General features: G+C 36.4%; 2 protein-coding genes across 6 annotated transcripts; one reads left to right on the forward strand and one right to left on the reverse strand.

The window, feature by feature from the left end:
• Positions 1–703: 703 nt before the first annotated feature.
• Positions 704–6,859, reverse strand: LOC129306272 (cullin-1-like). 5 transcript variants are annotated; one of them, XM_054946762.1, is made up of 20 exons: positions 6,669–6,859; positions 5,815–5,946; positions 5,606–5,705; positions 5,275–5,460; positions 5,119–5,166; positions 4,836–5,039; positions 4,686–4,763; positions 3,939–4,028; positions 3,748–3,828; positions 3,596–3,655; positions 3,035–3,064; positions 2,862–2,948; positions 2,602–2,751; positions 2,468–2,523; positions 2,247–2,367; positions 2,011–2,172; positions 1,737–1,880; positions 1,414–1,632; positions 1,132–1,299; positions 704–1,020 (listed from the first exon to the last, which is right to left on the reverse strand). In XM_054946762.1, exons 2-20 carry the CDS (start codon positions 5,943–5,945, stop codon positions 919–921), a joined length of 2,217 nt encoding a protein of 738 aa, XP_054802737.1. In that variant the 5' UTR covers position 5,946; positions 6,669–6,859; the 3' UTR covers positions 704–918. The 5 variants fall into 5 exon arrangements, with proteins under 5 accessions (XP_054802737.1, XP_054802736.1, XP_054802739.1 ...); XM_054946761.1 differs by having other exon boundaries at positions 6,453–6,859; XM_054946764.1 differs by lacking the exon at positions 3,939–4,028 and having other exon boundaries at positions 6,453–6,859.
• Positions 6,860–17,605: 10,746 nt separating this feature from the next.
• LOC129305678 (homeobox protein LUMINIDEPENDENS) lies at positions 17,606–27,736 on the forward strand. The gene is made up of 13 exons (XM_054945642.1): positions 17,606–17,970; positions 18,391–18,418; positions 19,326–19,456; positions 19,971–20,317; positions 20,404–20,497; positions 20,591–20,684; positions 21,626–21,752; positions 21,853–21,904; positions 21,989–22,032; positions 22,117–22,205; positions 23,071–23,502; positions 25,527–26,053; positions 26,664–27,736. The coding sequence occupies exons 1-13, from the start codon at positions 17,794–17,796 to the stop codon at positions 27,576–27,578; spliced, it is 3,057 nt and encodes a 1,018-aa protein (XP_054801617.1). The 5' UTR covers positions 17,606–17,793; the 3' UTR covers positions 27,579–27,736.
• The last annotated feature ends 18 nt before the right edge of the window (positions 27,737–27,754 follow it).

Below are 27,754 nucleotides of genomic sequence, written 5' to 3' on the forward strand. Positions count from 1 at the left end.
AATAAAATTCCAATGAGATCATTTTATTTAGGTTTCAATAAATTTTCAACAAATTTTAAAATGTAAAATAATTCTCTTAAATTCTTAATAGTATTTTCATATGATGCAATCTATTCTTAATTTTAAAATTAGAGAAATGAATTGCAAATTCAACAATATAAAATTGCTCATATGGGAGACAGCTGCAAATTCAAGAAAGTGTTCAATAACATCATTCTATTTTTCAAATGTAATCATTAAGACTTGTATTTCCTATTAAAATTAAAAAAACCAATTACAAATCCAAAATAATGAAATTGCAAATTTATCTCTCAAATTTGATATTTTGCAACTCCATCCCTATATTTGCAATTTTAAATTGTTAAATCTAAGTAACTTGTTTTTTCAATTTTAATAAGGGACACAAATCACAATTAAATTTTAAAAATGTCATTAAATCATTTGACTCACTTCTAAAAATTTGTGACTTTATCTCTCAGATTTACAATTTTACCTTGTTGAATTTTGCAACATAATCCTTTTGAAACTTAAGTGTCATTCCCGCTAATTGATTTTTAACCTTCCTCAGGTTGAACTGAAATCGGTGGTCTATAGAGACTTGAGAACCACGAGATTGGAACTTCCAAGTTAACTTAGCAACCACTTGACTCCTCCTTTTGTCTTTGACCAAAAAGGAAAAAAAAAAATCGATAAGATGTCCAAATTAGTTCATGGAATGGTTTATTTATTTTTCAAAAATTATCTTTCCTTCCGTCAAATTTCTCCAATTACTGAATAAGCGCCCCCAATACACAGCCTTTGCACCGTTCCGCAACCATTAAGATTTTGCTATACTTTCTAATCCATTTCCGCCCATCCCACTTCACTTGCGGGCCTCAACACGGTAATATAAAACATTTGATACGTCAATGGCATTTATCAAGCCAGATACCTATAAGTGTTTGAATTATCTTTATCTCTTTCCAGATAGTCTCGGGTGATGAGATCTTCAATCCGCCTCTTGATTGCTTTGATATCAGGCTACAAATCCAATTTCAACGATTGCAAATAGAATTAGTATAGAAATTCATTTAGACAAATTCTAGAGAAAAATATTACTAGATATCTAATCTATGAGCAGTCATGTTATACCTTGAACATGCGGCCCAACAGCTCAACACACTCCAAAACTAATTGTTGATGCCCCAAAATTTTCCTGCTCTTCATAATGCGCACGATTGCAGCATCAATAGCATATCGCCTATCTTTGTCAACATCTTCTACTACTTTTTTTCTTTCATCAACAGGCGGGAGAGGGATCTACATCAAGCAAACGACAACCGAACTAATGAACTCCCAAATTAAGTAAAAAATTTATAATGTCTAAAAAAGAAAATAGCCAATATCCTAGACTAAAAATAATTGGATTTGAACCTTGATCCTCCTCATTCGGTCAGTAAATTTGGAGTTGAACTCAAAGTTATCATTTGGAGAGAGAGTTTTCGTGTTTGGCTCCTTAGCAAGTATCTTATATTTTGCACAAGACAAGGAATGGAGTAACCGAACCAGGTCTTCATGGGTTAAATTCAGCTGAGTCATAATATCTGAATAACTCAATCTATCTGCACTATTAAATAACAGAAGGGCAGCAGCCTGTGGAATACAGACGGCAAATAATTTCAGACAGGAAGCCATAAATCTTGTGAGCCAATGAGCCCTAGATTTCAAAATAATGGAACCAGAGGAAAGAGAATTACCTGATAAGTGGACAAGATCAACTCAATGGTTTTATGTTCGAATTTACCATTAATGTTGCAAGTTCCCAAAGAGTAAATCCATGCAAGTTTCCTTTGCTTTGTTTTTGTCTCATAAAACCCCTTGAAAACTTCCACGCACCTGACCTGAAACCAAAAATAAATCCAGTGTGTGTGCAGCACGAGTTGAAAAAAGAAATTTTCACTGGCCAGATAAAAATAACACTATAAAAATGGAAAGTTGAGATAACTACCACATCATGGAGTATCTTCTTACCATCTCTAAAGGGAGATTGAGGTCAAAAGACTTGTAACTAGGCCAAAATCCAGTGGTAAGAACAGTGACTGTTATGTCAATCCCAGGATTAACATCTGGGTCATTACGCAGATATTCTTCAAAGTTGGTTTGATTATCCCTAGCTAACGTCAAGTCTGTAACCTGAGACAGTGACAAGTAAACTCTACATCTATATACAGCTCATATTTATAACAAGACAAACAAGGCCTACTGACCATCCCCTCCATCTTTGAAGTGAACTGTCCACCACACTGCTGCTTCAGTTTGGTCAAAATACTCTTTTCATGGTCCTCATTAGAACTCCGATCAAAAAGTAGCCTTCGAGCGAGCTTTTTCCTACCAATGTGAAAGTGAAGAGAATGTTATCAAACTCTGATATAGAACCATAAAACAAGTAGAGGAACAACTAAAAAGCAAGGGAAGAAAAACGACAAACCTGTAAAACTCAGCAAACAGATCCTTATCACTGATATATGCAAGAAGCTTGACTACCTGTATTACTTGCACAAGTTCAACAAACTGAAGCACTACAGTGAAAAATATGATAATTACAACCATTCAACATCATACCTTCTCTAGAGTTTCTTCTATTGCCTCATCACTCAGCTTCTCACTTCCACCCTTCTTAAGAATATTGTCACAGAATGTAGCCAGAAGCTCCGCGCCAGAACTGCCAGCAACATTTTTATTACAGAATATTTCAAAAGCTTCTTTCAACGCCTGTTGGACATCCAATTGAAACATATTAAATAACTGTTTCGTCCCCCAAAAGAAATATTTATAAGTTGTTCGAACAATACATCAACATAAATCCAATTGCATCAACAAACCTTGTGAAACAGTGTGTGATTCATAAAGCAATCATTAACATATGCCATATACTTGTCATGGAGCTCAATGAATTTTCTGATAAGGACCTGCGGTATCAGGTGAATAACCATCAGACCTTAATCTACTATTGCAATTACAAATTATAAAGAAAATTAAAAGGGTTGGGATTAACTTGTTCTTGAATGCATGAGCCATTTGCAGTCTGGTAAAAAGTAAAATGACTATCAGCAATTAGCACCAAATCAACTTCTCATGGCAGAATAAAAAAGTCTAATCCCTACAAATCATAGGATCATCAAATTTTTGAAATTTGAAATAAAGCCATATGCATTAATAGTTTTTATGGTAGGTAATAGGGCCATAAGCCCATCAAGCATATAACTTTAACCAAAATAATCAAACTAAAACGCAAACGAGAATATACACAAGTGAGTGCACAGGCACATGTCTTGTTATAATAGACAACATCACACATCATCCAACTGTCATCAAAACCAACCAGAGCAACCTTAGCATATTTCAATGAAGCCCAAATATCAATATTGTCCATTTTACTATATTAACAGACTTCAAGTTAGTAATCGTAGTCTTTTCTATCATAAAGCTACCCATGGCTTAAGTAACCATAAAATGATTCTATCAGATAACATAAATTGCAATCAGTTTACCATGGTCACATTTTGAAGTGGCAGGAAACAAAAAGAATAATGTCAATGCAAGCAGAAAATTAAACCTGACTGTTAGAAGCTTCTTCAGCCTGTTGGACCAACATTGTTCCCTCAGCTGTAACATGCTGCAACAAAACAACCATCAACATTTCCAGCATTTTAAAATACATTAGGTCAAAAGATGTTTCTTTTAATCAGAAAGCACAACACAACCAACCTGCTTGAACATATTAGCAACAGGATCCAAACCTTTAGGTATTTTATGATAAAGTCTATACATTCTAGACAGATCTTCCACCTAAATATCACAAGAATCAAAAAAATTAGAAAACCAAAAAACTTTTAGGCAAAAATGACCAAGTAAAGATCAGCAAATAGAGCAGTAGTGACAGTCAAAAGATTCAGGACCTTATCATCTCTAAGCAATGCACGACAGCCAGAGTGCTCCTTCTCAAGCAATTGATTTGCATGGGTCACAAGCAACTCATGTTGCACTTTCTATTAAATAAAAATTAAAGGAAGGATTTTTTTTTTTTTTTTACAAAAGAATATCAGAACTAGAAAAAAATTATTAAAATAACAATAAGAAAATTAAAATTAACGGGAAATGTAAGGAAAAAATAAACAAGACACAAGAATATTATTAGTTTTTTTTTTTTTTTACCCACAAGCATCCTCTCACCAAAAGCAATCACGTTCAAGGTATCGTCAGACACTAAATGTGAATACCTCTCCTAGCGAGGATTCACACCTCAGCTTCCACTAGACCCAGCCCCCCTTGATAGAATATTATTAGTTATTAGTTATTAGTTATAGAATGATGCAATCATTGATTTCAATTAAAAATGCTCCCAAATGTCTCCCTCCAAACTTAGATGAGAATAAGGAATGAGAGACTCCAAAAAAAAAAAAACATATATGATAACCCCTTCACTTGTTTCGCAATCTTATCTCAATAACAAATAAAGTAGATTGATTCATATAACAATATATAGATACAGGCGTAAGTATACCAAACACAACTCTAGTTATATCATGATTAAGCACCTCATGACAGCTGATATAATTGTTCAGCCTAAGGATAGACAGCAAGAAACAGAAAGTTCGAAGCACTTCCAAGACTCAAAGAAAAGGAAGCCACTTATTTACACTGACCTCCACTAATTTCTGCTCTGTGCTAGAGTGTAAGTAATGAGCTACTCTATCCCTTTCCCTTTTCAAGCATTCCTCAGCCTACATAATTAAGAGAAGAAGCATTAGCACCAGGTTAACAGACAAGATACACCAATTAAAAGATGGACTTGCCTTCAGCATATAATCCGGACAGGAGTCACCCTCAATCCAGTTTGTTGCCTTACTTTTGTAGTAAGTAGCAGTATCATCAAGCATCTGAATTTCAAAATCCTGCTCATATTGGTCCATTTGACCCATGCCAATCGCAACAAATATATCCAGAACATTTTTCAATAACAACCGCTCAATCTGCTCTCCCTCACGTTCTTTGTCAATCTGTTTCACAAGCATCGTTATTCCAACGGTCATTATTTACAACAAAGTATCCAACTCCCATGTGAAGCAATAAACTTACAAGAGAAATTACAGCATCTCTAGCATTAGCTCGGACTTCCATGTGGACCTGTAATTTACGGAGATGATTGTGGTCAGGCTAGAATGAAAGGAGGATTGCCCAGACAGAAGTTCTGCCGCTGGCTATGGACAAGTGAGGAACAAGATATTGACTGACCAAATCACGAAAACAAGTAAGTCCAACTGCACTGAGTACAGGCAATGAGCGACGAGCAATGAAATACCGGTCAAGATACTGGAAGAAGCGTGAAAGCCACCTAACCATAACTTTGTGGTTAGCCCATCTCTTGACTAGCTCCCTCAGCATAAATTCATCATGCTTCTCTCTTAAAGCAGGCAACACCTATGAAAGCAAGAATTATATAAGAACTAAGAACTCAGTGACATATTAAATAAGAAATTCAGAACTCAAAAGACAACTTGAAACAAGGGGGTCTGCAAGTCGGTTCAAAAAAAAAAAAAAACACAAACGGTGAAGGTTTCCCTACAGTAGATTTGATGTATTCATCAAAAGCCTCCTTGTATTTATCATACAGCTGTTGAGAGTAGTCATATGGTGGCTTTTGAGTACACATGTTATAGATTGTACTGTGACTACGTTAAGGAAATGATAAAGTTGATATCCAAAACTATGCAACAAGTTAGAGAAGACTTCAAATACATAGTCATCAGTTACTCAATCCCACAGAAAGGATACGTGTATAACAAGATATACTCCTCCGAACAGAAAGGCTTCTCTGGTAACCCTTCCAGTACGTTTTTCAGCTTCGTGATCCCCTTCCGCATATAGTCCCATCCTTGGTCTAGCTCAATGATCTCCCGATCCATTCTGAGTGTAGAAATATCAAGAAGATTCGGATTATGAGGAAGAATGGAGACCATTAAAAAAAAATCCCGTCCATTTTGCAGTAAAATACGATGACTTGCAGGCAAGAATTTTGAAGGATGCATTTTTCAATGATAATCATGTGTCCACTTTACAAAGCATTATATCCTAAAACAGGATTTATGGAGAAAGTAAAACAAAAGCAACAATTATATAATTTCATGCCAATTAAACTAGAAAGCAGATTCAATAACTTCTAGTGCACTAAAAGGGGGTTGGTTCCCAACAACAGAAAGCTACAAGAGAAAATCAACTGTGAACTCAAAACGATTGCATGGAATGGCTATTCGGACAATCCGCCATGGATGTCGAGTAAATACGAGATAATGATGTACCCGTTAGCGCGGTAGACTACGCATTAACCCTACAGTTCTAAATACTATAAATCCTTCCCCATCGATAATAATATGATGACGATGAAGAATTGTAGAAAAACTGCTCGTACTAACCCTAACTGGTGCAACGATACGAATCTGTTCGGGGCGTTTTCCAGTTCAAGTACGGATACAACAAGACTTGGACAAAAGTAGGATACAAGACGAAGCAAGAGAGGAAGGGGTTTTTTTTTTTTTTTATGGTGAATGGACGAGGCTGCGTTTTATCAACCAAATTAGTTAATAGATGGTAATAAGCGGTCGAAATGAACGGGAAACATGGATTCTCGCCTGTAAGGCGCAATCTAAACTACGGAGTGTTCCGCGGGAGTGGTGGTGTCCGAATGTCATCCTGCACAGCAGATGATAAAACGGACGCACTTGTCCTCGTCACATTTTTTAAGTCTCTTCCCTTCTCTGCACAACGCCGCCAACGGACAAGAACATTGCAGATTGACCTGCCCACACCGTAGCCTCTTCCCTTCCCCTTCCCATCATTTTTTCCCCTTCTCTCCTTTTTCTATCCATTATATCAACATTTGATTGATTGATTGAATGAATGGCTTGGATTTAATTACAATACAATATTAAAATAATAAATTTAAAGATAAATAATTAAATTCACACAGTTTTGATTCAAACAATTTAAAATTATAAAATATATTTGGATTAAAGGATAAAATATTTTCAAAATTCTTTACAAGAAGCTCCTGATATCATAAATTTTTGTTTGAAATAATATCGTTTCAAAACTTAAAAAAAAGTACAATTTCACCTTACCATTTACATTAACTAACATCTGACCATCAAATGCTATGCATTTTACATGTGTTCTCTTCTTTCTCACTTTGCATTGTTATTCTTCCTCCTTTTTATTTGCACTTTAAATTTTCGAACACTCTTGTCTCTCTCTCCCTCCTCTTTGCCACTCATTGTCTCTCTCTCCCTTCTTTCTTCTCCTCCACCCTCCATCACCTCTACTCATGTGCCCAAAAGCAAAAATAAAGACGACTTAGAAAAGATGTAGAGTAGGAAACCAATAAAATTCCTATAATTTTATGCTTCAAATAGTCAAGGCAAAAATTAAGTCATTTATATTGGTCATCAACTCTTCCCATATCACACATCTATATTGTATAGGATTTATTGAATGAGAAGATCATCACAAAATATTCTTAAAAAAAACTTGAACAACTCGAAAGATTAATAAGGGTTCATTAAGAGCAAGGGAGTTGGAAGCTATGTTTACACAAGAAAAAAATAAATCCTAAAACAATGAAACAGACACAGCTAACCAAGCACTGTTTCAATAATTAGTTTAAATATATACATGGAAAATTTACAACATAAATCCCTTAATGTTGTAAGACTATTATTTCAGTAGTATTTTAGCAATTTGACCAGGTGTTCTAACATGTTAGTCACAACCCGTCAGCCCCTTGAATTAGTTTTTCTATTTATAAGAGAACATATGTTTAGAAGCAGGAGTTTCAAATCATGATCTCAGTTCTCAAGGGCCAAACACAAAATAGAGATCAAATGCAATGAGGGTGTGCTTAAAGTGAAAGTGGATGGACAAACTAGGTTGATTGTTAAAAGGTTGTACTGGAAATATAAAGGGAATGAGATAATTATGATCGATGGAATTGAAGTTGAGTTCCCTTAGGATGTGCTATCGAAAATGGTGGGTCCATAAAAGAAATTAATGAGGAAGAGATTGTTGTCAAGATCGGCATCAACAAAATCGAGACGTCACTTGAGTCTCAGCCTGCCATCATTGACTACATGCAAGCCATGTCCATCAAAGCATACACTACTGTCAATTCGTATTTACTAAGAACAGAGGGTGGAGGAAAAGAGAAGGGGAGGAGAGGGTTGTAAAATCCACTTACATAAACACAATTTGTAAGTGGTTAGGTTATGAATCCTGCCTATATGTCCTATTTAAAACCTTGTAAATATTTTTTCTTTATTAGGTAGGCTAGTGATCAACTGGGAAGGAAAGGTGTAGTGCAAGTGGGACAAGCCCTTACTTTGGTCAAGCAAAATACAAGAATCACACCCACTAGCAGGTCAAACAGTAACATGAAATCATTTAACCAATCATAAGCTCGTTTGGCTAAGAAATTAGCACAAGTGTTGGTCTTTCTAGGGGCATAATGTATACTATAGTCATAATAAGCAAAAATGAGCTCGTGCACATCAACTTTGTCTATAGGAAAGGGGTGATCACCATTCACACCTCTATAGATAAGTTAATCACATCTAGAAAGCTCGTGTAAATCCTAGCCTTTTCTATGTTCAAACAGTGACATGACTTCAACACACCTTGTAACAGCCCTCCGCTCACCCTGCCTACCCGAGGTCTTTTGCGGCGCTGGAGAGGTTGGAGAATGGTACCAGGTTGGAGGATGAAACCTGGGGAGGCTCTCCGCAAGGGGAATAATCCGCACACTACTACGGGGAAGCCTTTGTCTCCTGATACTCACCGAAAGGGGTGGGGTCGCCCTATTGTGGGGCCTGGGTGGAGAGTGTCCAGCGCCGCAAAAGACCTTGGGTAGGTAGGGTGAGCGGAGGGCTGTTACATTAAAAGGCGCCTTTTAATGTAACAGCCCTCCTTTTCTGCTCTCAGTGCAGTAGGAAAATAATTCTCAAACAATATGGCTTTAAAATCTTCCCAAGTAAGAGAGGAATCATCCTTCGGTCCTGATGTTTCCCACCATTTCTTAGCACTCTTCTGTAGTAGGAATATTGCCAGCTGCACCTTTTGATTAGAAGTGCATACAACCATACGAAAAATACTCTCCAATTGATCTATCCATTCTTCAACCACCGCTGGCTTAAGATTTCCATCGAAAGTAGGAGGATTAAACTTACGAAAAATACTCCAGATCTTTGTGATTGTGGATGTCTATTGCTCAAAGTGGAGACTCATATTCTTTGAACTAGTCTCATGGTGAGAATAGGAAGGTGAGCCTTCATCAGCAGATTGGCTCGCATTGAATACCTTGGTATGGCTTCCTTCTTGTTGGCCATTTCCCTCTCGGTTGGCATTCTCCTTATATTGTCTTAAAGCGGCCAACTCTTCTTCTTGTCTCTTCATGCGGTCACTAAGATTATATAGTAAATCCATCATTTGCCTCATGGTTGGCTCATCCTGCCTTAGTTGTGACTGTATGGGCTCGCCCTGCCCGATTTGTTGCTGTGTGGGCTCCGGTTGTGGCAGTGAAGGTATGTCATTTCCTATTGGCTCTATAAAATCACCAGCAATTTCACCACCTCTCCTAGTTTTGGATACCATCTTAATTGTTACATCGCAATTTAAATTTTAATAGTTAATTTGGGTTAATAAAAATTTTGAAAAATATTTAGAGGTAAGCAAATTAGTAGAAAATGATTATTAAATCTAATTTAGGATATAATTCTAAATTAAAAAAATTAAAAAAATTAATTAATAAAATAAATAAATAAATAAAATATTATTAAATTATTATTATTATTATAAAAAGAAAGAAAGAGAAAAGGTATGAGAAAGAGGAAGGAAAGAAGGAAAAAGATGCGATCAGCTTTCGGTGCAATGCAATGATTATGTATATAATAATAATAAAAAAAGGAGAGAGAGAAATTTTAAGGAATAATTTATTGAAAAAGCCACAAGGTAACCATGCTTTTAATTTGTGATTAGTGTTACTTCATGTTAATTGGGTGATTATTGAGAAAATTATGAATTTTGTAGTATTGTATAATTGTGCAATATTATTATGAATTTGTTTGATTATTATGGGAGGTGTTGGGAGACTTGCTATTATTGTTGTATTTACATGCCACGTGGTGCGCCCCTATTGGAGCTCAATAGGTGGTTTGCAAGGGTTCGGGCTAATCTACCTTTGGCCGGGTAATTTAGCACCGAGTGAGGGCTATAGCTTGAGGTTAATGGAGGGATATAAGGATGGTTGTTTGTGTGTATTGTAATATTTCTTATATTTTGTTGGAATTATATTATTTTTGGTTCCCACTTAGTAAGCACACACTTAACTGTTTGTACACACTATCATAAATTGGCTTTGATTACTGGGACTTTTGAGTCTCATTATGTGGTCAACAATTTTTAGGAGAAGAGCCACGAGTGACACGTGGAGAAGTCCCAGAGGCTTAGTGGTATAGATCCACTATCTCTTTTGGGTATTTAATTTATGATTTATAATGTGTTATATTGCCAATATTAGGGCTTTTTGTTTATTGACAATTATATGAATATATAAATGTAATCATGCCTTTCAAACTATTTCTATTTTTGATATATTTTGGTTGACTGTAATTTTAATATTTGATTTACTTTGGATTGGTTAAAATGGCATGATTATAAGGTCAAATAACTGGCTTTTGTTGAAAATTTACTAAATTACTTATTTTACTTGTTGGGAGTATAAGGATGGACAAATGTGATTTAGTTTACTTGTTGGGAGTATAAGAATGGACAAATGTGATTTAGCCTAATGGCATGTGGGAGGTAAAAATTTGTCTGAAATGTTATAGTGTGTGAGTTGAAGCCAATTATAAAATATTTTATATTAAAATTATTGATATAAAAATGTGTTGGGTGGCTGTAACCTAATTATGGTTGAGTTAAATTATTTAAAAAAAATTTGGTGTGTTACAAATTTTAGTATCAGAGCTATATGTTTCAAATTCTTATAAATTATGAAATTGTTATACATTAACCTAGTTTATTGGCAATATATATTATTAAATCATAATACTTCTCCATTATTTTTCTTGTCTTGAGATTAGTGTTAACTTAATTATGTGACTTCCATCTTTTAGGAGGGGAGAGATGGTGTCCAAAACTAGGAGAGGTGGTGAAATTGCCGGTGATTCTATAGAGCCAATAGGAAATGACATACCTTCACTGCCACAACCGAAGCCCACACAGCAACAAATCGGGCAGGGCGAGCCCATACAGTCACAACTAAGGCAGGATGAGCCAACCATGAGGCAAATGATGGATCTACTATATAATCTTAGTGACCGCATGAAGAGACAAGAAGAAGAGTTGGCCGCTTTAAGACAATATAAGGAGAATGCCAACCGAGAGGGAAATGGCCAACAAGAAGGAAGCCATACCAAGGTATTCAATGCGAGCCAATCTGCTGATGAAGGCTCACCTTCTTATTCTCACCATGAGACTAGTTCAAAGAATATGAGTCTCCACTCTAAGTAACAGACATCCACGATCACAAAGATCTGGAGTACTTTTCGTAAGTTTAATCCTCCTACTTTCGATGGAAATCTTAAGCCAGCGGTGCTTGAAGAATGGATAGATCAATTGGAAAGTATTTTTCGTATGGTTGTATGCACTTCTAATCAAAAGGTGCAGCTGGCAATATTCCTACTACAGAAGAGTGCTAAGAAATGGTGGGAAACATCAAGATCGAAGGATGATTCCTCTCTTACTTGGGAAGATTTTAAAGTCATATTGTTTGAGAATTATTTTCCTACTACATTGAGAGCAGAAAAGGAGGGCTGTTACATTAAAAGGCGCATTTTAATGTAACAGCCCTCCGCTCACCCCGCCTACCAGAGGTCTTTTGCGGCGCTGGACACTCTCCCTCCAGGCCCCACAACAGGACGACCCCACCCCTTTCGGTGAGCATCAGGAGACAAAGGCTTCGCCGCAGTAGTGTGCGGATTATTCCCCTTGCAGAGAGCCTCCCCAGGTTCGATCCTCCAACCTCTCCTACATAACAAAGTTGAGGCTGAACCTTTGTCTCCTGATGCTCACCGAAAGGGATGGGGTCGCCCTGTTGTGGGGCTTGGGGGGAGAGTGTCCAGCGCCGCAAAAGACCTCGGGTAGGTGGGGTGAGCGGAGGGCTGTTACACACCTTGAATGGCTTTAATCTTAGTTATGGGCTTATGGCTATTGGCATATATCCTAAATTTTCCATGAATCCTCATATTCATTCATTAAAAGCATCTCAAGCCAAACCACCGTGTAAAGCACCATTTTGTGAGTCAGGGATGTAAGGTCTCCCTTATTAATCCACAATTAACCTCAAAACCAAGGTAATCATAGCAATAACCCAAATGAATTATCAAGTTTATAAAATTTACATAAATAGGATCCCAAGTTTTCAAAACTTATAATGTTGTAAAATCATTTCATAAACTAAAATCATAGCAAAACCTATATACCGAAGCATGTATATCAGATAAAGTAAGACAAGATCAAACTAGGGTCAAAATAGCAAAACAACTAATTCTACCACAATTATGTTGCAGCATAAAATTTTATGCTGCGACATAAATAGCAGAATCCATGACAGCAACAATACTATCATGGCAGATTTTCTAGCCGAACTTTCAATACACACTAAATCTTCATTTAACGTCCGATTGAGGTGATTTAGGTATCTACAAAAAGCTTTATCCGAGCTCTAGCTAATGATACTGGTTTCACAATCAAATCATTTCTCAATCAAAAGTTGAACACCAAAATGTAAACTTACTCATTTATGTTTTTAAAACATAACTAGAGTATTCAAAACTCAATTCAAGCTCCAAAAACCCACACTAACCCTTAGAACACACTCAATAGACTTAGGACAATCTATGTAACATACCACAATAACCAGATATCACATATTTTAAAATTTTAACCCTCAACTAATTAATTTAAGAAATAACAAGGGGAGGTATTTTGACTTCAAACTCAATATAATCCAATACAACTATACATACAGTCAAATTTATACTTGTACTAGTATTTTGACCTTGCTCATATATCTCAACTATAAAGATACAACACGCACTAAGCTTAAAATACATCTTTCAACACTTAACATCTAAAAGTATAAGTAATAACATATATGGTCATCCTAGTTAGCAATATCAATTAATTACACATATGCAACTAAAATTACGAGAAGCCTATAGTAAGCAATCGAGTTTCTAAGACTCTGGTACTTTCCCTTTGTCCTGCTCGAAACTGTAAAATGTAAAATAGAGGAATGAATACAACCATTCAGTAACCAAGTTTCACATAATCTATACAATTGTATATCAATTAAAAACGGATGCAATTGTCAATAAACATATATATAAAGCATGTATGACAACATAAAACCTTTACCACAATAATAATAATCATGTGACCGGGCTTCAAACATATAATCATATATATATACAAATAATGTACAACCTGGAGTCACAATAATACCAACCATGCACCCCTAACTGCACTGGACCACAATACTAATAACCATGTGATCAGGACTAAATGCGTGATCATATGCCAATCTTATACCTTCCTGATTACTTCCAACATGAAACCGGTAGCTATTCGATGGCTACACCCTTCACGGACTAACCCAACCTTACTCTTGTAAGGACCTACCGAGCTAAGGTCAGCTTACTCACTTGTGTAATTCAGTTTTCCCTAATACTAATAACCATAAGGTGTCGTATCCCTAATCTAGCCTCCTCGTGAATTAGTGGAGATTAATTAAGTTCGAGTCCCTTATAGAACAAGTGGGATAATTCCTAATCAACCATGGGACAAGGGCTATTTCCCGATCAATAATTGATGACAAGGCAAGTTCTCGATTTTAATAGTCATTGCCAATCACGTGAATTTACTAATATACTCCTCTCCTTAGGCGAACTCCTACCACTAATCATGTTATGCACATATACCACATACATCTCAATTGTCAATCACATAACATGGATTTACATACTCACATAATCTACTCCACATATCAAATACCACATAACAAATAGTACATACTCATATAATTACAATCATCATTATTTTTCTAATGTAAGTGAACATAACACTTCAACAATATCACATTTTCAAATATGCCAATTTTGCATCAAGAGTTTAAAATAGCAAGCATGTTTCAAATCATCCATCTCAATAAGAATCCATTAATATTTAACTGTATAAATTAGATTTTTTTTGTTATCTTAAACCTTAAGAAGTTAAAGGTTATCCTTCAATCACAACTTGCTTTCTGAGCTAAATTCAAGCTCATCAGTGCTTCATGAGGTTAATTTACAATTACATAAACACCCATTACTATTAATCATTAAAATCACTACTTTCAATATCTAATTTCATATTTTAATAACCAAATTTCTCAACTATAAAATCAACCTCACATGAGTTCCTTAACTCCCATTAATTTTATTTAACTCTTAACAACTTAAATAATCACCAATATATAATCCAATAACCCAAAATCATCATCAATGTCACAAATTGCTAACTTTCATCTCTCAAATTTTAACAATTTAATAACCTAAAACTCTCAACTATTGAATTTTATCACCACATTAAGTTTATTGGCTCTCATTAGCTCCAACTAACACTAACACAATCCTTAATCAACATTAATGGCAGCGATCTACCTCAAGCACCACCGTTTATGGCACTTTAAGGCATAATTTTGTCCATAATTAAGAGCTAACTCTCATTGATACATAAAACCATTATATATAGGCTTCGATAACTCGAACAGCTCTTATTAGTCTTATTTAGACAAATGAATTCAGATCCATAGTCTTAGGTCTAAAAATTATCATCTTTCAACTTCAAATCTCACTTTCAAAACATGTAGAGAGAAGAAGAAGAGAAAAGAAAGAAATATATAGGTGAAATCAAGCTCTAATATCCTCCAAAATGCCTAAGAGTTGATGCCTTAGTAGAGGATCAACTCTCTTTGTCGTCCTCCCTCTGTTTCAAACCCATTTCACCTTGTTTCAAATGTTTTTGCATTTTTTAAAAAGTTGAGTGTGAAAATTATGCTGCAACATAAATTTTTATGCTGTAACATAACACACAGTAGGTTAAAAATTTAATTTTTCTCTACAATTTGAGTTCAAGAGACCTAGTCCACCTCTGAATCTAATTCAAAAGCTAAAACCAATCCCAATAACCATTTCTAACTATTCTCAAATCCATTTATATTTAAATTTATAAATTTACCCTTCATTAGCTTAATTAACTAAGAGAATAATTTTCTGGATATTACAACTTGACTTAATGGTACTAGACTTAGCCTCAACTTTTTTAAGGTGGTAGAGGTTGGAGGTTCGAGTTTGAAAAAGTTTCAAAAGGCCTCTTTAGTAGGGTGAGGAATAACCCAAGTACCACCTTAGGGAAAACTGACTTCCACTACAGTGATATAAGTTGGCCTGATCCAAAAAACCCCCGGCGGGGGTGAGGTGAGGACTGTTATAAAGGATGCATCAACGTTAACTCATAGTATGGGGAAGGGGTGCCCATTGTGACAAGGAGAGTCCTTCATATTAGATCCCTGCATTATGAGATGCTTGAAGTCACACTCTTGCACTGATCTCCTTTGACAAGCATAAATAATGTCACCTTCCTTATACTTTATCCTCTCAAAGACATCGTCGCATTTGTTGGTCTAAATAAGCCAGAATATATTTCCAAGAACTTTTATTAAGGCTAGTGTTGGAAATTTACACCATTGTTTTGATACATAGCATTTCGTCATATCCATTCCTCTAAGCTACATGAGAAAAAATGGCCAGCATGAACAAGATTTATGATATCCTTTCATATTATTTTTGCTCTCCCATAATCTCTTAATATGAGAAAAAAATGGATGTATTATGCTCTAATCACATTCACATTCAAAGGGGTATTAGGCGTCTAAGGTGATTCCTCTTTTCACTCTTAAGAGATTGCTAGGAAGTCTCTCAAGTAAGGCCTGCCAATAGAAAATTTTTAATTTTTTTAGGATCAACCACTTCCACAAGCTTCTCTAAATCCTATTGTCCATACCAATTGCATTCCATAAATTTATAGGCCGTTCTAACTGATAACCTACCATTGCTAGTAGACTACCACCATAACACATCATTATGCTGATTGAGTTGAGGTTTGACAAAGATAGTTTTGTTAATTATATTCAGAGGGAGATATCTCTCCAATTTTTGTTTGTTCCAGCTGCCAAAAGGGTGAAGGAAGTCACAAACTTTAGCTTCAAGGTTAAAGAATTGATCATTGGTAGTCATACAATCAATAAGGAGTTGAGGAGGAGGAACCCAATAGTCCCACCAAAATTTTATAGTTGTGCTATTGTTGATTTTCTGGCACAAAACTTTGCTAAAAGTATCCTGTAATTTAGAAATACTATGCCAAATATGAGAAGCCAAGTTCTTCTTTTTCGCCACAAGTATTTCACCAACAAAGTTTAAGGATGAAGGCTTGATTTTGCAACGCAAGGTCTTTAATTCCAAGACCCCCTCAATTTTGTTCCCTTTGATGGTATTTCAAGAAATTAGATGCATCTTCCTCTTCTTGTCATGATTAGTCCAAAAGAAATTCCTGCTATGTTTCTCAATCTCATTGCGGACATGCTTAGGGGTAAGCATGGTTTGCATGAAGTAAGAGGGGAGGGATGAGAGAATGAATTTAATTAAGACCATTTGACCAACCATACTTAAAAAAGAGCTTTTTCAAAACGAAAGTCTATGCTAAAACTTCTAAAGAATGGGTAGGAACATATCTTTATGTAATAAAGGGTGACCCGTACGCTTACCAAGATCCGAAGTAAGGCCTAGTCCAAATGTTTGGACCCTATAAATTTTTTTTCTGGTAGAAAGAACCTTGTAAATTAACAACATAACTGGAATAAGTAAAAGGGGCCTCTCGTCACCTGCCAGTGATAAATTTTTAGACCTATTTTTTACATAGGCTGGTGATATTGTTTTGAAGACAAATTTCTTACGTTTTTCTCATCACGTGATTGATTATATTGTTAAAAAGGAATTTTTTTCATGCAAGTCACGGGGCACTCATTCATATATCCACGCCTATTTACTATTCAAAATTTGCAAGACTTACGACAATTACCAGATTAAAAATATCCAAAAAGATTTTCTGAGTATAAACACACACGCACACAAACAAATTCAATAATTTAATATGATTTGTTAAACCTTATATTTTATAATATATAATTATAATTATTGTTCATTCTTAATATAAGATACTTATGAAGTATTAATTATATATTTTTAATATTATTTTTATTTAAATTTATTAAATTATGAGAGAAAATATAGTGTAAATTTAAATAAACATAAAATATAAAAATAAAAAATTTATTATATTTTTATATAAAGTTAATAACTGATAATTAATAATTAACAATTTAACCAATTCTATACGGACCGAGGGAGTATTAGGTACTACGTAACGTTGGTATGCGTCCCGCTTGCCCAGCTCGCGTTGTTGAGTTTAATCGATGGAGGCCCGTGGCATCAAACCCTAACTAGTCCTAATCGGAGTGAATTAAGGGGGATTCCAGTCCCTTAACATGCGATCCCCTGCATCACTCTGCTACACATTGCGGCGAAGAACCTTCAACCATTGTGTTCAATGATGGAGGGTTTCAAAGACGAATTCTCAGAGCTAGAGATTGGGAATTCAGTGGAGTCGTTCCAGAAATTTCTGGTTTCGCAAAGGGAGCTCTTCCACAGCCAGATCGATCAGCTTCAGAAAATAGTTGTCACGCAATGCAAACTAACTGGTGTTAATCCTCTCTCTCAAGAAATGGTGTGTTTTCTGTGCGCTATTTTTATGTTGCGTCCCACGTCTCTTTAAACATCCCCTCCTTCTTTCCCTCTCTATGTATTGTTTTTTTTTTTTTCAATTTCTTTCAAAAAATCCATCAAATCTCTTTATTTTAGATTAAGCAGGGATTTGTAGCCCTTTTATTAGGACTATTGTCTCAATGAGATAATATTCATGCTTCAATGTTTATAATTTGTTCGCAACTTCAATTGTCGCAATTTTGCTGAAGGCAAAAGCTCAATAACATTTCAGACTACTGCGTTTTCTCTCGGTTGTTTTTCCTGTGGCACTTGAAGCTTTACATTATTTCGTCTTTTCCCTTTCTTTTCCTCTTTTTTTTTTTTTCATTGGAGTCAACTTTGATTTGATTTTTTGGGCTACTTTGGACCTTGTTTTTTGCAGGCAGCTGGCGCTCTGTCAATAAAAATTGGTGAGTTTTGGTTGGTTTGATTCCTACATAATAGCAATAAGTGACAATCTGTATGGGCGCTTAAGTGTGCCTCTCTCCTGGCTTGTTTGAAGATGCTTTGTTCATTTTCCAGGCCCCTTGATAGTGTTAATTTCCCTGAATTATTCCGCTCGTTCCCAAAGTTTCACTTAGTTTAAAAGTTTTGCATTGGCTTTTTATATTTTAAAATGTTTTACAACTGCTTATGGCCATTAACTATGTGCTTCCTCAACCATGTCTATTTCTGACCTTATTGTGCATGATTCACATTATCTCATCAAATCATTAACCGAAAGGGCGTCACACACCATGCATGTGAGTGGATTTCACCCTATTCATTTTGTTGTCATGAATAATGCGTTTTCAAAATGTGAAAATGGCATATAATTTGGCCCATTGAGTGCAATGTAGCTGTATGTGGAGGGGAGTTTAATTATGGAGACCTAATTAAACTTTTTAAGACTATGGGTGACCTAATTATAAGCTTATAAACTATAGAGATCAATTTGAAAATTGAGTGAAACTCATAACTAATATAGGTATTCAACCTCATTATCTTCTTTCATATCAAAGTCAATCGGTGTTTTCAATACTTTCAATGGAACTTCTAAACTGCTAAATTTTACATGCTATCTATTTGAAATGCCCGTGTCATCATCATTGCTTAATAACTATCTAATATAGGTTTAATTTTTACTTTCTGTCCAAAATAACAATTTTATTGAAACAGGACGTTTGTGCTTATGCTGTATCTTAATATGCCTGCCTTTATTTAACGCTCTGGGTACACCTTGGGTGAAGCTGCAACTTTGTGGTTGCTAAAAAACTTTATGTTGTTTGTTTCTGTTTATTTCATGTCTGATGCATCTAGCTGAATCCATTTTTGCAGGAAAAAGACCTAGGGATTTGTTAAATCCAAAAGCTATAAACTACATGCAATTAGTTTTCTCCATTAAAGATGCAATCAGTAAGAAAGAATCTCGTGAGATCAGTGCTTTATTTGGTGTCACAGTGACACAGGTTAAGCTTGCTTCGCTTCCTGATTGAATATTTCCCTTTCCCTCCCTCCCCTGCCATCTCCTTCTTCCCTGTTTTATTCCTTATAAAATTATCTGTATAATCTAGATGTTGTATGCACATATCATTACTACTCTTTTTTAGTTTGTCATATGCTTTAAATTTCCTAACCTTTAATTTTGAAGGGAAAACATTTAATGGAGAATATCAATGAAGAACCGCAGAAACTATTTAATATCAAAAAAGGATTTGGATAGATTAGCTTAATTTTGAAGGGGGAACATTTAATGGAGAATATCAATGAAGAACTGCAGAAACTATTTAATATCAAAAAATGATTTGGATAGATTAGCTACTTGTTAAAATTTGAACGTCACTTGTTAATGTTTACTTGTTAGAAATCCTTGTCTGATATTAAATTATTTCCTAGGTCCTTCATTGACATTCTCCCAACATTCAATTTGAACGCCTGTTTTGCTTTGATTTTTATAAGGCTCCGTTTGCACTTTGGTAATAGGTTCGTGAATTTTTCAATATTCAACGCTCAAGAGTGAGAAGACAAGTACGATTGTCAAGGGAAAGGGTGTTAAGATCTAACTACTCTGAAGAACCTTGTGATGGCTTCCCAGTAAACTCTGATTCCATGATACCAATTAATCCAGCTCCCTTAAACTCTGCTGGTCCCATCAGTGCAGATGAAGCATCTTGTTCAACACTGGAGGCTTCATTTTCTGGCCTAAACAGCTCAGAGAAACATTTTGTTGATAATATCTTTAGTCTAATGCGGAAAGAGGAGACATTTTCAGGGCAGGTGAAATTGTTGGAGTGGATATTGAAGATACAGGATGCTCTAGTACTAATTTGGTACTTTACTGCCCCCTCTTTAGCTTGTAATCTGTTGAATTGTCATCTTTCTGTTTTGGCTTAGTTTTCCTGGTGTATTCTTTTAGGTTTTTAGACTGTGGAGGAGTGATGATTTTAGCAGCATGGTTGAATGAAGCAGCTGTTGAAGAGCAAACAAGTGTCCTTCTTCTTATTTTAAAGGTAAATCTGGATGACTGAATAACCGTAGTTAATGTGCAGTGCATGCGTTCAGCTTTGTAACTATATCCAAGATGCTGGTTAACTGGTTTTCAGGTCCTTTGTCATTTGCCTCTACACAAAGCCCTTCCTACGCACATTTCAGCTATATTGCAGTGTGTTAATAGACTTCGGTTTCACAGAACACCAGGTGTGCTTTTCCTCCCTTAGTACAACAACAACAGCAAGCCTTATCACACTAAGTGGGGTCGGCTATGTAGATTTTATTATGCCATTGTGCTTTTCCTCCCTTAGTGCAATTGCGCTTTAACTCCCATCCCTCCTGTGTTTTAATTTTTAAGCTCTCCTCTGTTCCTGAATGGCTGGTTGTACCACAGTTTGGATTTATATTATTCTTAGACTTCTAGAAACTGGATGCTGGTGTTATGTAAGTCATAGGTAATGACTGTAGAGGAAAGCTATGTCATAGCAAATTGAATATGTTGTTATCCCTATTTTGAGTTTGATTATGTTTAAACCCAGTATGAGTATTTTTGGTTTGCTCCCTTTCTGTGGTCAAATGAGAATGGATAAGAGGCTTGTGGGATTAACCGAGGGTGTAGAGAGTAAAGAATGGGAGGATTGGGTGGGGATAGTGTCTGGCATAACCTGAAATTTCAGAATTCCATTCATGATAAATTATAACCTGGAATTGAGTCCATTTTTTATGTTTTATTGGTATTCTGTTTTCCCATGTGAGCCTCCTGCATTGTTTGATTAGCTACCATAACTATCTGTTTTTTAAAATAGTTTATTAACTACATATTCATGCTGCACATCCTAATTTGTTTTTTCCTCTTTTTATAGATAACTTCATTATACTCCAAAAATTATAGAAGGTTAGAGGTGTCAAACTCTGTATTTGAGCTTTAGAAGTTATATTAAGGTTTACTGCTGTGATATTTAATTAATCACTATCTGTTTGGGTTGTCAAGCAGTTATAAAATCTTGAATTTGAAGGAATGATATTTCATGTCACTTAACCTAATGTTTTTTGAGATCGTGATTGCATCTTTCGCAAATGTGTTTTGGGGTAGTATTTGTTGACTCAATTGACCTTGTGATAATTAATCTCTTTGATTTGAAGATCAGACATATCAAACAGTGCCCGTGTTTTGCTATCAAAGTGGAGCAAATTATTAGCGAAGAACCAAGCAATAAAGAAAACCACAGGTGTTAAACCTGGTAGTGAGGCTCAAAGGGAGATGGTTGGTCAGAGGCAAGTGAATATCTTTTTCTCCTTTGTCATGCTTTTTGTATGACTTTCCCCACCCTCTTATAATATTATAATATTATAAATTATAATTTTATTGTCTCAGGGTTCATCAAATTATGGGCACTGGATCCTGGAATTCAAATGTCGGTATTCCTGTGAGTGTTTTCTAGGTTTTCTTAAACATGTTTCTGGCAGCTGGTGATCGTTTTTCAGTCTTAACATTCCTTTATTGCTCTTAGGAGGACGTTCTTGCCCTTTCAAATGAAGGTTCAGATGATTTCAGGTATGTAGATTACGTGTCTTTGGCTATATCTATGAATTGATTGACTAGTTCTGAAAAAGCTTGCCTCCTTTTTTTTCTACCCAGGAAATCTGAAGCTCCACAAACTGTGAAATTATTGACTGCATCTTTGGACGATTCTCCTAAGAAGTCTGTCCTAGGTGTATCACTGTCTCGTATCCTTGGAGGATTTTATTGAATTGATTCCATCTTGTTACCTGTTCCCTTTCTAAGTTTGAAAGAATGCTGATGGATTTGCAATCTACAAAGAATAGTGTTACTTGCTGCAAATAAAATGTTGTAGATAACAAAACTTTTTATATTAAAACAATGGAGAAATTATTGGCTGGCCCTTAAATGCAAGCATAGTAGTTGTTGTGATGATAATTGAAGTTTTGATATCTCAGTTTTTGCATTGGCTTGGAATTTCGATATCTAGTCTTTGATAAATCTTTGCTGCATTGTAAAAACTGTCCTTGTAGAAATGATTGGCTGTACTCTCATTTCTGTCCATTTCCATGTTATTTTGGTTAAGGTCTATCTTTTCAACTATTTATAAGCCTTGAAATCTTGGATTATGAGTCCGTTTTGTATCATATAACATGTCCAGAAATCAGTGGGCTTTTGGACGTTTGTTTCAAGCTTCTTGAAATTGTATGTGTGGGTTGAGATGGTATTATGTTGGAGACAAAAATGCTGCTCGTGAAGATATTATTCTGTACGTTATTAATTTTGAATATACTTGTGTACCCATGCAATGGGCTCCATAACATCCCTCTAGCCGAAAAAAAAAAAAAGATGCACGTAGTCACAAAGCACCCTGATAAGACTGGGCGAGAAGGAATGAAAATAAATATTTGTGGAAGGAGCCATTCTTTCTATTGCCATATCTCTTTGAAGAGCAAATCTCTGCTGCAACTTAGTTAAAACTAGCTGGCTCAAAAAAGTAAAAAAAAAAAAAAAAGGTTTCATGATAGCTACTGGTTCCCTCAACTTGTGAAGTTGCTATATTTTTCTTTATCTTCCTTGACAACTGATCAGAGACTAGGGAGCGCCGAAAAGTGCAGTTAGTGGAGCAGCCAGGCCAAAAGACAGTGAGCAGAAGTCCACAAGCTGTAAGAGTAGGGCCTGTAAGTCTAGGTCGCCCCATGTCTGCTGATGATATCCAGAAAGCAAAACTGCGCGCTTTATTTATGCAAAGCAAATATGGGAAACCTGGTTCATCTAAAGGAAGTAAAGAAGCAAAGACTGATGGCCTGAATAAACCTCAGACAAATCAGGGTGGTCTTGGGTCTTCCTCGTCTAAAGTTCCTGTATCAACCAAAACTGATGAAGACAGCAAACCTCTGTTGCTTCCTTCTAAAACTTCTAATATGAAGGATGCTTCTTTGGAATCATATTTGAGAATGGATTTGAAGGAATCTTTCTGGGAGAAGTGCAAGCAGGTGCAAATCCTGTGGAAGACACCAGCAGGTACATATGCAACTTTTGTTGGTTCCATCCATAATCTGACTATAATATTAGCATAGAAAAAATTTGGTGAATCTTTGACAGTCAAATATCTTACTAAGAAAAGGGGGGAAAAGAGAGCAGCCCGTACTAGGAGGTTTCCTGATGTTGGGTTGGGAGAGATATACCATAATTGAATCTGCGCAAATTTTCTTGGAGGATGCTTCAGATGCTTCTTTGCAGCTTTACCTTCTGTAAATAGTTTTTTTGGCTTTATATAAACAGAATTAAAGTGGTGGGTCTATACACTTGCTCTGTAAGTAACTTGGGGGTATTGGGCAATTGTATATACTATCATTTTTTATAATCTAAAAATCAATAAAAAGATTGTTATTCAAATCTGTTCTATGTCTTTGCTAATCTCAAATGCTAGGATTCTCGTTTGAGAATTTGAGGGTCATCTGTTTTCGGCAAACATCATCCAGTGGTTAAAATTTATTTTGTTACCGAACCTGTTTCTCATGCCATGTTTGCAAAATCTTGTCAAATGGTGTAACAGCTCTAATATGGGCTTCAAACCATCTCATTTGACGATTTGCTGGGTTGAATTTTCCAATCTACTGTAAGTGGATGGGATGAGGGCGAAGGCGAAGATCAGTTTATTACATTATGAAGTTCATTTTTATCCTGATTTTGAAGCAATAAATATTACCATTTTAATTGCTTGTGAATGATGGCATGTTCGTGGTAATCAGATGCCTTCTATCCCTGTAAACCTTTCCCAAGTACATATCCCCAAAAGGGACTTAAAGGGTGATGAGTTTGGCAAGTTTTATTCCATGTCACCACATTCCTTCTAAAATGAGCAAATCAACAGGGGAGTTCGTAGCTTCCCAGGGATCATTAATACATGAGTTATTGCTGCCTTAATTGTTGACAGAGTACTGAGGTGAGACTGCCCAAATGAAAGATGATGATAAATTTTGATTTTCTTTTTTTAAAATTGTTTCACCGGGTTTTATCGTTGCACCCTCTCTCATGGATCAGAGTGAGTAATCATAAGAATATTCTGAACTTCTAATAGTTGAATTTATCTTCTTCCATCTGGCCTCTTAAACTCCAATTATTGATTGATGGCAAAAAACTCTAGTTATTAATTCGGAGATTGAGGATGAGGAATTTATTGGCTCTAAAATTTTTGAATAATCAGCAATTGTACTTAATAATATCACCTCAGTTTGTTGGCATGAATGAGCTAAAACGAGCTGAAGCTCTGATTTTGGAATCAATATGGGTTGTCTTCTCCATGTAGAATTCCAGGTCCCAGCATGTACCATTGGAAGTGGCGGTTTTATGTTGTAATTTCCAAACATGGTCATGTATCTGGGTGCAGTATTCGTTTTCTTTTTTAATCCTTGGTTTCAGATTTTGGGAGTTTGTATGGCAGCTACAGAGCGTGATTTACCCTACAATGCGGCCTAAGTTGTGCACAGTAATCTGCACCAATGGACTTTATAAACTATAACACGTGATGAACTGGAGTTCCATAACCATAAGTTTCCGACCTTAGCATTCCTTAGCGCATATGACAATATTTTTTAAGGTTTAAGATTCAGAGATTACATAAAGCAAGTAACGTTGTCTTCCCTCGTTCTTTTCTCCACTTTTCTTAAATCAATGTCATTCTTTCTTCTACTCGGGTTTTGGCTCTAAATGATTATCTTTGTTATGGAATCGGTAAACCTTCCAATTTGAAAGGAATGAGCAATGATCTGGAGATACGTTATCTAACTTCGGGTGTTTACCAGGAAACTAGTTATCGAAAAGTTTCCATCCATTTCAGGAAAATCCCGCACAGTATGCTATTTTACTATTCCTGCCTATTGTCCCAACTCCCAAATATAGTTTCTGAAGGAATCCTGAAGTAATTGGATTGCTGTAATGAATCACATTTTTGCATTGGTTTCTGGTGGTTCTTGTAATTTGATTAAATGTTGAATCACAATTTTATGCGGTTTTCAGTCTTTTTTTCCTTTCCTTTTCTGCAGAAATGAAACTTAACGGTACATGGAGAGTTGGTGCTGGTGAAAACAGCAAAGAGGTTGATGTTCAGAAAAGTAGAAATCGGAGGGGGGTGGAGACAATTTATCAGACTATCCAGGAGATACCATCAAACCCCAACGAGCCATGGGACCTTGAAATGGACTACGATGACACGCTGACCCCAACAGTCCCTATTGAACAGCTTCCTGATGTTGATGGTGCAGAAACACCAGCTCCTGCCAATCAAGGTATTCAAGTGACGACCCCTTCATCTTCAAACACTAATTCCAACGTTGCAGAACCTGATCTGGAGCTGCTTGCTGTACTTCTTAAAAACCCCGAGTTGGTGTTTGCCTTGACTTCTGGACAAGCTGCTAGCATACCGAGTGAGGAAACCGTAAAGCTGCTTGACATGATAAAAAAAGGTAGTGTCCCTTTGGCTGACAATACAAATGGCAACATTGGTGGAAAGGCGCAGGAGAACGTGGAAGTTTCACTTCCTTCTCCAACTCCCTCTAACGATCCAAGAACGGTGCGTGATTTGAGATTTCTTTCTGCAACTATTTATCAACGGTCTTGTCGATGTCTCTTGGAATCAACTAACTTCAGCCATGTCGGCTTCTGTGTACCCTTAAGAGCGAGGAGCGGATGTAACGTAGGGCCCGCTCTATCTGACACTAACATCTTGTGTTACTGTTACTAATTTTTTCAAATGTGGTTGTCGGGAATGGGTTTCTGGTCCAGTGGTGGTATGAACTGAGAGCCCGAATGAGCGCCAACATTCCCCATCGGAGATTGGTGAACGGTCAAGTCCTTCCCCCCCCCCCCCAACAAAAAAAAAAAAAGTTGAAAAAAGTATATAGTCACGTGAAAGCCTTGTATTTCAAGAAGACTATTTGGTCATTACATTTAATCTCAATTTTTCTCAGTAATAATTACAATCGGGTTCCCTTGGAGAAATTTTGAGTTTTGGACTTCCCTGGCAAGGCAAGGAGGTAACCGGGTTACAAGGGCCCTTCGCTGTTTAATCTTTACTCTTTAGCAGTCACCCTGCTAAAATTTTTAAATCACTACCAAATGTCGAAAAAAAAAAAAATCGATTTGTTGCATGAACTGATGCTTTCCATTTATGGACTTTTCAGAGTGGATGGACGGCGGAAGTTGCAAAGAATCCTTTTTCACGCCACACCTCAGTGCCTGACCGAGGTATCAGCTTTCCAGCAGCTGTAAGCAACATGGTATTGCCTCAGGTTCCAGCAGCCGCTGCCGTCGCAGTACGACAGCATCAAACTGATTCGCTGTCTCAAGCACCTAATGTTGTTTCTGCTCTTTCCTCTGTGCATCCAAATCTGCTAACCAATTCTCCAACAGCACAAATGCTATCATCAAACATAGGTTTAAGTACCATGATGAGCGACAAAATCCCTGCGTGTGCATCGTCTGTTAACTTATCCACTGCACACTCATCTTTAGCAATGCGGGTAGATAGCACCAGTATCGGTAGTAATGTAAAACCAATAGCTAATTTGAGAATACAAGAGGGATTGTCTAATTCACATCTGCAATCGTATGAGCTGCCATCTCCAACGCTGACTCCAACGCTAACAAGTTCAGTCACACCCCTACAAAGGCATGCCCATTTATTGCAGCAGTCCCATTTTTATGAGCCTTCCTCTCATAACCCTCTACATTCCCACCCTCCTCCTTCAATGGAAAGACAAGGTCATGCATCAGAGTCTTGGAGACTTAGGCAGGATATATCTTCCAGTCATCATTCTCTACTAAATCAAAACACTTACAAGGCATCGGTTGAAAGATCCAAGCGATCCGGTTCTTCTTGGGAGCAAAATGATTATGGAGGAGGAGAATTTGAATCATGGAGTCCAGAGAATAGCCCAAGTAGAAATAACGGGCATATTCGGGGAAGAAGTTTCCCTGAATCGAGAATGAACCCTGGGAGGGATTATAGGCCTGAATGGTCAAGACATCGGGGTTCTTCTGGTTACTGGGATCCTGGTAGACAGGGAAGCAGGAAGTGGCATGAACAAAGGCGATGACCTTTGTATTCATCTTGATTTGGTGTGGTGGATTGATTACCTCACAGGGCAATTTTCACATGTACAGAGATGGATTCTGATTGAAATGATAATTGACATTAATCTGGATAATTGGGGCATAAGATGACCTTGACATTACAGCTATTGCAACAGCTTTATCTGCAGTGTCTTGACTT

This window comes from Prosopis cineraria, unplaced genomic scaffold (assembly GCF_029017545.1).
Source record: "Prosopis cineraria cultivar Desert tree isolate PC_DT_omini unplaced genomic scaffold, ASM2901754v1 PC3, whole genome shotgun sequence".
NCBI classification, from domain to species: domain Eukaryota; kingdom Viridiplantae; phylum Streptophyta; class Magnoliopsida; order Fabales; family Fabaceae; genus Prosopis; species Prosopis cineraria.